This window comes from Lutra lutra, chromosome 9, assembly GCF_902655055.1.
Source record: "Lutra lutra chromosome 9, mLutLut1.2, whole genome shotgun sequence".
Classification (NCBI taxonomy): Eukaryota; Metazoa; Chordata; class Mammalia; order Carnivora; family Mustelidae; genus Lutra; species Lutra lutra.
In genome coordinates, this window is record NC_062286.1 from 61,627,237 (window position 1) to 61,643,199 (window position 15,963).

The 15,963-nt window shown below is 34.5% G+C and overlaps 1 protein-coding gene across 4 annotated transcripts in view; it reads left to right on the top strand.

Moving 5' to 3' along the window:
* USP34 (ubiquitin specific peptidase 34) overlaps positions 1 to 15,963 on the top strand; it is a 242,333-nt gene that overhangs the window by 113,567 nt on the left and 112,803 nt on the right. For all 4 annotated transcript variants that reach the window (XM_047745811.1, XM_047745813.1, XM_047745812.1 and 1 more), the window contains 4 exons: positions 455 to 570; positions 663 to 790; positions 8,940 to 9,029; positions 11,220 to 11,315. In XM_047745811.1, coding sequence (XP_047601767.1) covers positions 455 to 570; positions 663 to 790; positions 8,940 to 9,029; positions 11,220 to 11,315 — 430 coding nt within the window. The remainder of the gene's footprint in view (positions 1 to 454; positions 571 to 662; positions 791 to 8,939; positions 9,030 to 11,219; positions 11,316 to 15,963) is intronic.

The window sequence follows — 15,963 nt, forward strand, 5'->3', positions numbered from 1 at the left end:
AGGAAAGCTAATGAGAATTTATTTAGCCTCGTGCTTGGAGTCTGAATTATTATATTAGAATCTTTGATTGTTATGGGTAAATCATCTCCAGTAAATTTTTTTTAATATGGAGATATAAAATACTGTGTAGAGGGTAATTTAGAAGAACGTTCCTTGGCTATAGAATTATTTCAGGAAAATTATCTTTATGCTTCATTTGGGTTTCAAGCATTTATGTACTGTCTCTTGACATGCAAAAAATAATTATACTTATAGAAATAGTGAAGAGACCATGAGAGGAAAGCTCTTTCCTTAACTTTAATCAGACTGAAATAACACTATGCCATTGACAAAGCAACTGTTGTGTTAACCTCATATTGTTTTTATACTTAGGACTTGTTGATGTTATGAATGCTGTATTCACAATTTCTGCCTATTGTATTCCTCTAGAATGTGTTATATTTTGCCCTTTCAGGACCTGCAGTTCATAAACATCAATTCAACAGTAATGCTGTGACAGACGTTAATTTGGATAACGTTTGCAAGAAAGGGAACACTTTGTTGTGGGATATAGTCCAAGATGATGATGCAGTAAGTTACCTAATAGAGCAAAAAGATGACAAAATTTCAGCAAAATGCAATCAGGATAAACAGTAACTTTATATGTATACATTTTTTTGTAGGTTAATCTTTCTGAAGGATTAATAAATGAAGCAGAGAAACTTCTCTGTTCCTTAGTATGTTGGTTTACGGATAGACAGATTCGAATGAGATTCATTGAAGGTTGCCTTGAAAATTTAGGAAATAACAGGTAAATAAGAATTTAAAATTTTTTTATGTAGTAGTCCGGGTTAGTTTTGTATATTCTTTACTGAGTAGGTGTTGGTGGATTCATAGCATGTAATGTACCATTACTAGCCTTTTTTCTTTTTTCTTTTTCTTAAATAAGTGTGGCTTTTGTATTAGGTTTGAAGATTTTTAACTCACAAGATTTTTTTTTTTTTTTTTTTAATCAGTCTTGCTTTTTCAGCACATGGACACGGACACTCTTGATTAGATACCCAGTAGAAACAAAGTAATAATACTCTTCATTTTTTCTGGGAACATAGTGGTAACTGCAGTGTCTTCAAATTAGTTAAATGTTCTTAAACTGTATCGTATATAAAAGAACCTAAATAAGATAAACTAAGTTAAACTTAAGCTGAGTATAGTATAAATATTTTGTATTTGTTTTTGTATTTTGTATTTGTATTTTGAATATAGTATAAATATTTTGATAATGGTATTGTTCTTCTAAGTGAATTGATCTTTGGTGTCTTGACTTCCGTAGTGCATAAAGAGGTTAGTGGCGGTTTCTAGTTTGATTTCCACTGTGTATTTATATACTTCTTACTGCGTCTGAGATGATTACCTTAAATTTGTTGATTTTCAGGCCTCTTCCCTTGGCTTTGGAAATGCCATTCTCTGATATAGTGAATTCAGTTACTAATTGAATCTGTTGTGTTTTTTTGTGTTCATATAATGTTTTCAGTTTACCTCTGCCTAAGACTGATATAAATGTTTAATTTTACTGAATATTTAAGTGCTTTAACCTATTTTTTTACTCAGTTAAATTAGAAAAAGTATGTGTGATATTTTCTACTTTGGGTCTTTTATGGGCTATGTAATTTGAACAATCACAATAGAAAAATTGCTTCTTCATGCAGGTATAAGAAACCATTAATAGACCTCTGTTAGTGGATCAGTTGCAACATTTGGCATATATTCTTTAAAAGGAATGCTTTTAATGGCTAGATGATATTTCATCATTTATGTAGGTATTATAGCAGTTATTTTTAAAGTGTTGTCTTTTAGAAGTCTTTGTGGAACACTGAAGCTTTTTTTTTTTTTTAAGATTTTATTTATTTATTTATTTGAGGAGAGAGAGAGAGAACATGAGACAGGAGAAGGTCAGAGGGAGAAGCAGACTCCCCACGGAGCTGGGAGCCTGAGGGGGACTTGATCCCAGGACTCTGGGGTCATGACCTGAGCTGAAGGCAGTATGCTTAACCAACTGAGCCACCCAGGCACTCTGAAACACTGAAGTTTTTTAAAGTGATTGTATCAATTTATATTTCCCATATGTGCGTCTGTATGTATACCTTATGGCCCAGTAATTCCACTGCTAAGTATGTGCGTTACAGAAATACATCCAGATGATTGCCAGAAGGCACATTCAAGACTGTTCGTAGCAGCACTATCAAAAATAACTAGAGTTTCCGTATAGCTGTGCGAGTGCCGCAGAAGAGTAGAAAGGAAAATTGTGGATTGTTCATTGAATGAAGTTACAGCAGTAGCATTGAATGAATTATGGAATAGTGTGGATGAATCTCACAAACATAATGTTGAGTGAAAGAAGCCAGATAGAATATATCACTATTATTCCATTTATGTGAAGTTTACAAAGAGGAAAATGTATTTAGTAGTCAGGATAATTTTTACTGTTGGGTTATTAGTGACTGGAAAAAGGGACACAATGAAGGACAGAAGTATGTTGGTAATAATTTATTTCTTGAGTGAGTGCTGGTTGTACAGGTATATTCACCTCCTAATATTTTCAGTTGTTAGATTTATACATGTTTTTCTATGTATACTCCTGTAAAACTATGTGAAAGATAAAATACCATGCAGCCTTAAAAGAGCTCCTTTTTAAAAAGATTATACAATGATATGGGCATGTACTTGCAGGCCTGTCTGTTAAAAAGATTGCAAGCAATATGTGAGCTGTAGTAAAATGGTTATTTCTGAAAGGATTGAATTATTTTTTCTTCTTTATGCTTTTCTATTCCTAGTTTTTCTGTAATGAACATATCTTTCTCTTAAAAGTAGGGAAACTAGGGGTGCCTGGGTGGCTCATTTGGTTAAGTGACTGCCTTCGGCTTGGATCATGATCCTGGAGTCCCAGGATCAAATCCCCCATCAGGCTCCCTGCTCAGCAGAGTCTGCTTCTCTCTCTGACCCTCCCCCCTCTCATGTTCTCTCTCTCTCTCATTTTCTCTCAAATAAATAAATAAAATCTTTTTAAGAAAAAAGTAGGGAAACTTTAAAGAGACAAAAGGAAAAGTCTGTGTGTAAAATGGAAAATTGTCAATCTGGGTTTTTTTTTATTAAGCTTTAATTTGTTCACTTCCAAATTACTTGGATGAAACATTTTTAGTTTGTTCAAATCAGTTTCTGTATCCTACTACAGTTAAAGTTTTATGGAGTATGTAGTAAACATTATTGTGTTGAAGCTAATTTTACATTCAAACTTGACTCTGCATATGGTTACTATATCATGCTAGTTTTTTTTTTTTTTTTTAAAGATTTTATTTATTTATTTGTCATAGAGAAAGAAGCGAGAGTGAGCACAGGCAGACAGAATGGCAGGCAGAGGCAGAGGGAGAAGCAGGCTCCCTGCCAAGCAAGGAGCCCGATGTGGGACTCGATCCCAGGACGCTGGGATCATGACCTGAGCCGAAGGCAGCTGCTTAACCAACTGAGCCACCCAGGCGTCCCATCATGCTAGTTTTGTAGTGAATGACAGTCATATATGATAATATGTAGAGCACAGTGGCATTTTTCAATACAGGAAATATGCAACACATCTGGTGTATACCAGCTGAACTTACCAAAGTTACACACGTCGAAAAAAGTTTTGTACATTATTAGTCTGGGTTTCTTGATAAACCAGTGAAGCATCCCCCCGCCCCCCCGGCCCCTGAGGCAATGTCAGCCAACATATTTTTGGTTGTCACTCTAATGAATAAGACTGGAGATATGATTACAGGCCAGGGATGCTTCTACATATCCATCACTGCAGCGGCTTGCCCCTCCATAACAAAGGGTTATTTGGCCCAAAATATCAGTAGTGACCTCAGAGTTTTAGAAATCCCATCCAAAACACAAGAATCTTTTCTCAAATCTAGCCCCCTGAGTTTACCGTCAGAAAGGAATGTTGCACAAGGATGCTAATATTAATAGAAAAGCACTTCCTTATGTTGAAACTAATGGGCCACCTGCAGCCTTAACTCATTTAGCATTTTCCTGACATTTGACAGAAGAACACAGAAGTCTACTCCTGATGATGTCAGTTTTTTTATGTACTTAGGTAGGTTTTAGCTTTTTATTTTCTCTCTGCTAACTTGTAAGTTTTCTTTGCAGTACTTTTATTTGCCATGGTTTATAGATCTCTCAGCATTTTTTGTTTTTCCTTTTCTGTGGTCACATGCAAGCACTTTCTAAAAATGCCTTTTGTCATCTCTGTGATATGCATCGTGTGTTTAGTGTATGTTTAGCCTCAGGCAGATTGTTTTATAGGGCACATAACGACATTTTGAGTGCAGGAAGTTAAAAGTTACAGAAACACATAGTAGACTGGTTTGCAGAATGTTTTCACAAAGTGAAAGCATGAGGCAGACAGTAGCTCCCACAATGAAGAGTCCACTACTTTTCAGCTTGATATGAGGTAAGATTGCTGTTCACTTGGTAGGGTGGATGTAGGGGTTGGGTTGTAATCAGCCCTTTTGGTATTTTGTTTACTAGAAGGCATGTCCATATCCTGTGCTTAAGTATTTTCTAAGTTTCTGTCCCCTTCCAAGAATTGAATTGAGACTGGAAGTCTATCCTCTGTGCTATTTTTTTCCGTTCTTGATCCTCTGTAGGTACTTAAACACATGCTCAAAGTTTTTTCCCTTTGTGTACAAAAGATTTCTTGAGTAAAATGATCATGTGTCAGGGGTCCTGTTTTATATAAGTAGAGGTTTAAATTGTTAAGAAATGCATGGTACTATATGCTACTTTTGTTTTCCTCTTTTAAAGACTATATCATGTAGAGCATTTCATGTCAACTTTTGGAATACTAAAATTTATGATGACTAACTAGCATTTTGTAGAACACACCAGTCTTCAGATACGGAGTCCAGGATTAGGGAAAATCATTCAGACGTGATTTTCTGAATAAGACCAGCAAATGTGTTCATTTTGCGAAGGCAGCATAACATTTCATTGGCAGTACAGGAATACCACACTGTTGCCTAGATTGAAGCAAAGAGGGCAGTTTAGGGTAATAACACTTTTATTAAGTCTAAAATTAGTCTTTTGTTACTCTGGATCATTGAACTTCTTTATCTTAAACACATTGTTGCCTATGATTGTGTTTTGTTATTTGAAACTTTCACCCTTAGAAGAAATTGTGAAATGTAGGTTTGAGTATAATGACCCCCCCCTTTTTAATACTGAGTTTTCTAAGCATATCAGCGATCAAAACTTTGGGCAAAAAAGTTGATATGTTAGTGTAACATCTCGTAGTCATTACAGGAGAAATTCTATAACATAATTTTAAGAACAAGTTGGTAGATCTTGTGATGTTTCCTTTAACACAAGTATAAATTATTATCACCAAACAAATTATTTTACCCATTTTGTATCTGTGTTACTAATTTGCAGTCTATAATCTCTACTTTATATCATTTTTCCTTTAAAATTTATCAGTTTAAGTAGAAAGTTTTAGTATTTTGGGATCACTTTGAATGTGGCTTTGGTCATTTCTTATAAACATTTCGTATGTTTGAATTTTTTAAACAAAAATGGAATTTTTCTGATAACCTAATGAACTTTTAAAGAAATGTTTTAGTTCTATAAAATATAATCATTCCCTGATAACTCAATGTTTATATTATAAATTGTGGCAAAAAGCATTCCTTTTCCAGTAGAAGTAGTGGAAAGTAGTCTCATTTCTACATTTGTATTCTTGGTTATTCTAGTACATGAACCACACCATTATCCATTCATTTCAACCAGTATCCACTCATCACCTGGTTTCCTATTATGTATTGTCAAGCAGCATTACATTTTATAAAATGAAAACAGTTTATTGTGGAAAATTTAGAAAGTAAGTTTAATCTAGACCTTTAACACCATTGACTGTAAGAGATAGTAAGATTTTCAGAAAATAACAAACTATTGCACACTATAAGACTTGTCATAGTATCTTCTTAACATCAGCTATATCTCTTTCTAGTCTTTTTTTCTTTGTATTTTATTTTTTAAAGATTATATTTTTTTGAGAGAAGAGGTGGCTGTGGGGGTGGGTGAGGGCAGAAGGAGAGTTACAAGCAGACTCCCTGCTGAGCAGGGAGCTCGACACAGGTTAGATCCCAGGACCCCGGGATCATGACCTGAGCTGAAGGCAGATGCTTAACCTACTGAGCCACCCAGGTGTCCCTGTTCCTTTGTATTTTAAAACCACTGTTAAAATAATTTTGAAATTTGCTTTCATGATTTTAGATGTAATTTTTCTATATTTTTTCTTTGTGATATACTGTATTGATTTTATGTTTGTAAAGCATTAGATCAAATTAATATATATTTATACATTCTGGTTTTTTATGTCTTAATTTTTAGGAAAAACTCCACTAATGTTTCTGAAATTTTGTCAAGAGATTTGATTTGATTGGATTTTTTACAGGGTGGGGGAGGCAGATGGAGAGGGCGAGAGAGAATCTTAAGCAAGCTTCATGCCCAAAGTGGGGTCCTGTGCAGGGCTTGATCTCACAACCCTGATATCATGTCCTGAGCTAAAATTAAGAGTTGGTTGCTTAATCAACTGAGCCACCCAGGTGCCCTTTGACAAGAGATTTTAGATAAAGAATCTACAGTTGATTGCGCCTGATTCTCATGGTCCATTTTCCTAAGCATCAGCAATGTGTAACTTTTTAAAAAATACTAACAATTTTAATATTAAAAAATATACTTAAAAATTTAAATTTTTTTAAAAAGATTTACTTATTTTGGGGAGAGGGAGGGGGCAGAGGGCAGAATCTCAAGCAGACCTTCTGCTGATCTCATGACCTTGAGATCATGACCTGAGCCAAAGTCAAGATTCAGACATTTTAATCTACTGAACCACCAAAGTGCCCCCAAATTTTAATGTTTTTAAATATTTAAAGAATATTTATTAGGCACTTACTGTTTCTATGATTTAACAGTTACTCCTTAATCTGTACCAATGTGGTTTTGGTCTTCTAGCATTCTACTAACATGCTGTTTCTTTTGTCATCTGGTGGTATTTTTTTTCTGCCCTCATCCTTCGTGACTATAGTAGCATTTTATACTGTTGTTCTTCCTCCTTTCTTGAAAATCTTGCCTTTAAGTTCTTTATTAGATGATTATTTAAGCTAATATGTATTCATTTTGCACCGTATGCAGTGCTTTTTAATTAATATGATTGTCTTTGCTCTCATCAAGCACATTCTAGTGGTAGATGCATTAAGGGATTATTCATTAGGTGTTGATGAATGAAGAAAAATTGGGAAGGAATCAGGAATAAAGAGGTTCTGGGGCAGTGGAAGAGTGTTATTTAATATGGAATTGTCAGGGTCATCCTTGTTGACATTTGAGGAGACCTGAGTAAAGTATGGGGAGGAGTTCTGCATAGAGATGTTTAGATAAAGAGCATTTCAAGTAGAGGCAGTAACAAAGTTCTGAGGCAGGAGTGTGCTTGTATGTGTGTGTGGTGGGGAAAGTAAAGAAGAAAATAGGAAGGAAATTTTAGTTAGACTGATAAGAGGAATGGGGAGCACATAGGGCTTTGTAGTCCAACTTAATGTAAAGAGAGAGATAATGCATTTCTCCAACTTTGGATTTTATTCAGAAACAGGAAGTTTTCTCTTTAATTTTTCCTACTTGGTATTTACAGTGCAGCTGTATGTTCTGATTTTCCTGGTACTCTTCTCAAAAATAGGAGGCATTTTGGGGGACTTACTTGTATACCTTATTTTACTCTTTCTAGAAATTTTTTCATGAAGCAATATAGGTTCCTTAAAAAAAATTCACTACCTCATTAGAGTTTGTCTTCCTTCTTTCTAGTCTCATGCAGTCAACCTCCTTGCCTACCAAGAGTTTTGGGATGTGTACGTCTCTGTCTTCCCTATACCACCCCCCCTCCCCACCCCAATGCCGGCCAAGATCGGTATACTCAGATCTACTTGAAGTTGCAGAGTGATTTCTTACTCCTTTTTAGGTCCTTCATACTTGAAGTGTATGGTGTGCTTCCATTATTAACATGGCTTATACTGAAGTGATTTTCAACTTGGATGCAGCTCATATTAAGTGAGAATCAGGGAGAAAGGGTTAATTTGTATAGTTTGAAAAATGCTCTCTGTATTATTGCTGCTCAGAATGTGGCTCACGAACCAGCAGTTTGAGTATCATTTGTGAGCTAGTTAGAAAAATTTCTTAACTCAGACATGGCAGTCAGAATTTATATTTCAGGGGTGCCTGGGTGGCTCAGTGAGTTAAAGCCTCTGCCTTCAGCTCAGGTCATGATCTCAGGGTCCTGGGATCGAGCCCCCCCGCATCGGGCTCTCTGCTCAGCAGGAAGCCTGCTTCCTCCTCTCTCTCTCTCTCTCTCTCTCTCTGCCTCTCTGTCCACTTGCGATTTCTGTCAAATAAATAAATAAAATCTTTAAAAAAAAAAAAAGAATTTATATTTCAACAAAATTTACCCAAGTGAATAAAGTGCACATTAAACTTTGAGAAGCTCTGTTCTAGATAACATACTTAATAAGCTGCTTGTCCCTATTTTCCTTGATTAAATCCTCAGAAGCACCGACAACTTAGTTTTTTTTTTTCTATGAAAGTTCTTTGTCTTTAAATGTTCTTCATTTGTTTTTATACTTATATATTTATAGTGTATTTTACTTTAAAAATCTTGGTTTGGGATCTTAAAGCTTGGGTTTCTTGCCCCACTGTATAAAATAAATTTAAACTTTAAGGAAAAATTTTTCAGTGTTTATGTAAGAAATATATTTATACTGTGAAGTTCATTAAAATCCTTTGCACCTATGATTTTTAAATAGCTGAATGTCTGTAAAATGCTAGAATTAGTAATAGTAACTAAAATTATTTTATTCTGTAAATACCTGTTTTTGCTGTTTCAGATCAGTAGTAATATCACTTCGCCTTCTTCCAAAACTATTTGGTACTTTTCAGCAGTTTGGGAGCAGTTATGATACACATTGGATTACAATGTAAGTAAATAAAATAAACAGAAATGTTCATTTTAAAGACTTTTTAATAATCATAGAACAGTTTTGAGTGACTTACTAGCTTTTATTTTGCACCGGGCATATTTGCATTTTGTATGGTTTAAATGTTTTCTTAGATTTTTTGGCATGCTTTTTGCCATTTAGCCCATGGAGATTTTATCAACATCAGTAGAAAAATCTGGCTTTTCTATTCTTTGTAGCTTAAGAAAAATACGGTAGCAAGTAATGCTCTGATTTTAGGGGGAAGATTTGTAGTATATCCACCGCAATAAAGGATTCCTGAAAAAGAAAACACACTAAAATAAACAGTCTAGGATGTCTTTAATTTTTTCCATTACTAGAAATTGGTTGTAGACATTATGTCATGTTAGGGATAATCTTGACACTAACCTATTACTACTTTACATTTACAGAGAATTTAAGATTAATTTGTAAGAATGTTAATTGCTTTAATCAAATAGACTCTTGGAGGGATTTTAGAGACATTGAGATTTTAGGAAAAATTAGACCTATTGAAGGATTCATTTTTGAAGTCAAGTAAGATGGCTTTTTACCTAATACCTTCTCACATCTAAGATTAGCTGTTAAGAGCACTTGTTTACTTTCAAAGTGAGTATCATTTAGAAAAATTCTTACAAGACTTCACAATAATTCTAAATGAGTAAAGTTAGCTCTCAGTTATACCTCTTGCTGTTTTTTTGTTCCTTTAAAGGGGACCTATTTAATCTGAACCTCTATTTAAAAAAAAAATTATCTTAGTCTCTTGTTATTACGATGAGTCTAGCAACAATTTTATTTGTATGTATGAGGGAAAGTCGTTGAGATACTAAACAGGGATAGGGAAAAGTATTTAACGTCCTTTAAGTATAAGTAGAATGTGAGTCCAGTTTCATTTACTTTTCAAGTAGTTTTTAAATGGTTGAATGACAGAATTCTAAGGTATTAAGAGATGTACTTGTAGCTAATTTGGGCAAATTGGAGACATACTGTAGCCATTTGAGGAGGTTTATATTAAGGAATAACAGAATAATGTCTAATAAAAGTGGCCCCTTTTTTGTGGTCAGTTACTTATTAAATACCTGAACCTAAGTATATTGAGTTGAGACCCTTTTAGCTTGATCCTTAAATTAAATGTAAATGAGCTCAGTTAATGGCAGTTAGCAGGGTTTCCTACCTGAGACTGCTATCCTAAATCTCAAGTAGATCAATAAAAGGAACGCTGAGCTCCCATGGTGAGTTGGCAGCAATAATGACAAAAACTTTGTGGATCTTTTATGTGCAGTAGCACTCAACATTTGGTACTAATTATCTCTTAAATTCTTATGGCCCATATTTTAAAATTAGAAATTGCTGCTCCTTATCCTCTTAGTAGATATTCAGGTAACTAGCACACAGACTTTAAAAGGTGAGGTTACTTGCCCAAAGCCATGCTGCATTTATATTGGGACTGGTTTCAAACGTAAATCTTACTGGATGTTTTGTGCATTACTGGCACCTTCATTAACGATTGTCAAAGTGAGAGTAACGTACTTTGAAAAGAGCCTTTGAAAAGAGCGAGTGCTATAGCATGATGTAAATTAAATTACATCAGAAGTTTTGGAATTTCAGTACTCTTCTACATTTTAATAGATGTATTGGTAGTACCTATTATGTGGAATAGATGATATTAGTCATGAATGTTATAATATCTGAGATCCCTGATTGTATGTTTGTAGGTTATTTTGGAGCCTGATACCTGATTTTTTTTTTTTTAACAAATACTCCACAGTAAAAAAGAAAAAATAATTTAGTATGTGTATTATATTCCTGGCACTCTGCTTAATGAACTAAATAATGACCAAGGCACACAGTCCATCCTTATATGGACTGTATCATACTATTTTTAATATTAACTCGTATTAGTAATTTATAACTAGCTCTTGCCAGACATTTTAGCCTCTTCACAGAGTTAGAGTGTTTTGAGATTAAATAGTGGTACTTTAAATTAAAAAAATTAGGACCTATTGCTTTATATCTTTCACAATTCAAATATAAATAGAAGTTGTAAATTTTTGGCAATTAGAAGGTTTTGCATTTGAACAATTTTTAGATCTGCATTTTTTTCTTGTCCTAGAGTAGATTTATTTTCTTACTCTATGCCTTTAAAAGTATTTTTTCTTTCATTTGGACCAGGTGGGCAGAAAAAGAACTGAACATGATGAAGCTTTTCTTTGATAATTTGGTATATTATATTCAAGCTGTAAGAGAAGGAAGACAGAAACATGCACTGTAAGTACCTTAACTAGGTTAATTATGTTTAAGTGTTGTCTTTCCTCCCAGTATTTCTACTCCTTTTCTTTCATATAGTAAATAAATGTGATGACAACTTTAGTTGTAAAAATTTTAAGAGAAAGAAATGCTCTTTTAAGTTGGAGAATTTTATAAAGTTATTTTTATAATTTTTAACCTTAAGGAAATGTAGGTTATGTAACTTTTGGGGGTTGGTTAACTTTCACTGTTGAGTTCTGTTCAAAGTCACTGTTTTCAGGAATCAAGAGGTTTTTTTTTTTTAGAAATCATCAATACCCTGTTTTACTCTGTTAAGGCATTGATTCTGAAATTTTGAAATATTTCATTATTTAGTGACTTTAGATAAGAATTGGTAGAAATAGATCAGTGGTATAGCTGTGTTCAGCGCTTATTGTAGGGAAACTTGCTGTCTAGAGGGAATTATGTAAAATTCAGGTTTCTGTTTTTCAGTCAATTGGTGGGACTGGTGGGCCAGGTTGGGAAAAACCAGCTTACTGTGTATCAGCTAGCCTTAGTATTTATTGAGAAAATAATCCTGTAGACGACTTCTACATAGATGAATACTAAGCACACTAAGTGTTCAGAAAAGTTATAGACCTTTAAGGTATACTTCCTTCCAAAAATGAATTATTTTTCTCCACAAATCAGTTTTATCTCCAGATTTTACTATGTCCTTCAGAATCCCATCATCCTCTCAGTCACCTAAAACTTTGAGGCTTTTGGGCCTTTTTTTTCCCCTGTCATTTCCAAACATGAATGATGATAAAAATACCAATGTTTATTGATGCTTACCATATGCCAGATGCCATTTAACTTAAGTATTAACCTCAAGATGTAGAACTCATTTGAGTTAGGCAGTTTTATTTTACAAATGAGAATGTTTAAGCTATGAGATGATAAATAACTTGCCCAAGGTCACACATTTTATAAATAGTAGAGCAGTCTACTTTCTCTAATATTCTTGAGTTCTACATTATACTGTCATCATCTTAATGCTAAAATATGTTCCGTGTTTTTTCACAAATTGACATTCCCACAGAAGCTGTTGCAGTTCTGTATCATTCTTCTTGACTCATTCTCTGCCATGCTCATTAATTTCTTATCCTTACTGTATTAGGAGTTGTAATATAGTATTGGAGGAAAGCACTTGGGCTTGCAAATCATGTAGACCTGGATTTAGATTATGAATATATTGTTTTGACCTTATTTTGATTAGTTACCTCCCTAATAAACTCTTAATTATTTACATCGTGAGTTTTTTAAAGAATTAAATGAAATAATTTAGTAAGTTGCACCTGGCACATAGATTGTCTACAAACTATAGTTACCTGGCTAATAACAAACTATAGTACAAAACAGACAACAAAGTTGCCCTTTACCCCCATTTAGATTCTTCACTGTGTAAAAAGTAAATTCCATTTCTTCAGCATAGTATTTTGGACCCTCTAAGATCAAAGCTCAAGCAGCCTTTCCTATTTTAGTACTCAAATTTTTAGGACCTCCTATCTTATAAGCCTGTCAAATTATTTCTGAATTATTACCTTAAGTTCTGTAGCTTTGTTTACCTAGTTATCTCTACATAAGATGCATTTCTTTAAATCCTATTAAAATTCTAAGTGTTCTTTGTAGTAGTGTGTATCTTCCTTTTAATTCTTCTTGAAGCAGAGGTTGAAGATAATCATGGTTTCCTGAACCTGAGCATCTCTATGTATCAGTAAAAACCACAAGATTGGCAAGAAGCAGAAATACAACCACAGGACCTACATCTTGAGCATTTTTAGGAGATGAAATTCAAGCTACTTGTCCCTAGAAGTAAACACTAAGTTACAAAAAGCTCTCACTACCGCTCCAAGCCTGGGGGTTAATGAGCAAGGATGGGAGGCTTAAAAAAGGGGCATGGAAGACAAGACTTAGATGAATCATCCGCAGAAAGAATCTTCTGAGAAAGTCTGACATTAAATGCCAAAAAATAAACAGGTCTGAGTCTTGATTGTTCACAGCATTGGTTGCAAGGAATTTGCTGACATTGTTAGTGGAATTAGAGGTGGAGCCTCATACAAGGGTTGTTTCTGTGGCGAAAAATAAATAGTGGAGTGGTGCTCTTTGGAGGTGAGTTTGAAATTCTCTTAGGGTACATAGTATCCTTTCAGTCCTCCAGTCTTACCTTGTTGCCTGGCATCTTACGGAGAATGAAACCTTAGAACAGAGAGATGTCTGTCCTCTTAACTGCCTTGTTCCTACAGGCTATAAAACAGAGTTGTGCATTTGCTACCCTTTGTTAAAGTATACTGATGTCTTGAGTTTGTGGCCCATTATTTTGCATTTGTTCCATGGGGATTTTTTAGTGGACAAAGTTCTCAGATTTTCACCTAGGACAAAAAGATTCTTGTGGTGTGAGAGATAACACTTCATTTCCCAAATAGACATGTTACATATTTCTTGATTCCAGTGGCCTCTAGAGAAAATCCCACTGTGTCAACATAGAGTCTACAAACAGAATTTTTTTTTTTTAAGGCATAATTTGCCACTAAAATTTCATGCATGTAGGGAGATTATGTTTGTCTTACATTTCCTGTAATGTCAGAAGCCATGGACAAATCCATGAGAATTTGCCATTATTGATGTTATCTTTGTTTTGCATTTCAAGAAATTTCCTGGCTAGTGATTTCAGCAGCCACTAAGACCCTGACAGAGCAGAGGAGTCCTTTGAAGTGTGGAGCCAGTGGCTCTGCTGTGGAAACCAAAGAAGAGAGGACAAAGGGACTGAGTCCATGCCTTCTGGGGTTATGGGTCTATTAGTCTGAGTTTCAAGTGCAGGAAGGAAGTATGCAGGAAATAAAAGCGCTTTGTACAGGACAAGATTTCATTCTCCCCTTATGTCTGTGACCAAGTCCTCCAGGCTCAGAGAAGTATAGTAGCTTACTTAAAATCACAGAACTGATGGATGATAGAACTTGAATTTGAACCTGTACTCCAAGGCTTCTTCTACAGAATTGGTCCTTTTTAGTAAAAGGGTAAGAAGCTGTTAAGAGCTGATCTTGAATTTTACCTGGATGTCATTTTAGTCTGTGAGTTGCTTACTCTACTCATTTCTCTGTGCCCCCAGCCATCTTGCCACACATACTCTGACCTTCACAAAAGGTCCTGTGACAATAATGAAGCGAAAGTTCATTTTTTCTTTGCCAATATTAATATGAGACAGTAAGGAGCAGTAAAGGTATATCCAGCATATTTAATTTTTATAAAACCTTAACTTTAAACTTGAACAGCAAATCTAGTATAATTTTTGAAACCAGCTAATTTTAGGAAGCTTTTCAAATTTTATACTTACTTGAAGATATAGGAAATTGAATTGAGGCTCTTTGACTCTCTGCAACCTGGGATATAGATCAGGGCTCAGACTGGCTGCTGCCTTTTGTTGGCAGTGTAATTTGGGCAGTTCATCCACAACTAGCCTTTGGTTTGTAACATAGAGCTAAGAACTTATGATTGATTAAGTTACATTGATTGGGTGTTCAGGTGCTTGTGGGAATTAGATTGTACTATCACAGACAAGTTCAGTATGCAGTTCGCAGGGTTGTTAAAGGAATCCTAAAATGCAGACCTGATCATGAGTCCCCTCTCCCCTCAACACCCTTTAGTGATCTCCTTTTTCATCCAGAATAATGCCAAATTCTTCTGTTTGACATTTCAGGCTGGCCACAGTCTGGACCCTATATAGCTCTTTCAGATGCATCTCCTACCCTTCCTCCCTGAGAGACCAACACTTGATTCTTAAAATACTGTTCCTTTGGACCTGCTTACAAATTGAATTCCCAGAGAACTTTGTGAAATCACCTACTTAATAAGTCTCCAACTCTTACCATTGATTTTGTGCACATGGATTATCATTAATTAGATTTGAAGTAACATTTAAAAATGCCAGTTTTGTATTAGCTGTATTGTTTGTGAACTAGATGTATGGAATGATATTTCATTAGCATTTCTTGTTTATGGAATATAGTATTATCACTGATGGGACAGTGATAATGAAACATGTATTTTTTGGATAGAAGTGCAGTTTATTTATTCTAACCTATGTGCATATTGCATAAGTTCAAAATGACATGTTTCTTTTGTTCCACTGTTGAGTTCTTACGTATTTTCTCATCTAATTTAAAAGTATGTTTTCTGATTGTTTGCAGATTTTTATAATTTATTAAGTAACATAAATCTCAAACATACCATTTGGCTTTATGACCTTTTTTTTGTATAACCAAAGTTATATACAGTTGACCCTTGAACAACACGGGTTTTAACTGCATAGGTCCACTTACATGTGGACTTTTTTTGATAAATACAGTACAGTACTATAAGTGTATTTTCTTTTACAATTTTCACAGTAACATTTTCTTTTTTCTAGTATACTTTAATTGTAAAAATATAGTCTATAATATGTATACAAAATACATCATGATCAACTGTGTATGTTATCACTTAGGCTTCTGGTCATTAGTAAGCTATTAGTATCTAAGTTTTGGGAGAGTCAAAAGTTCTGCACAGATTCTCACCTACACAGTGTTTGGCACCCCTAAACCCCATGTTGTTCGAGGATCAATTGTAATTAAAATATTTAATAATTATGATA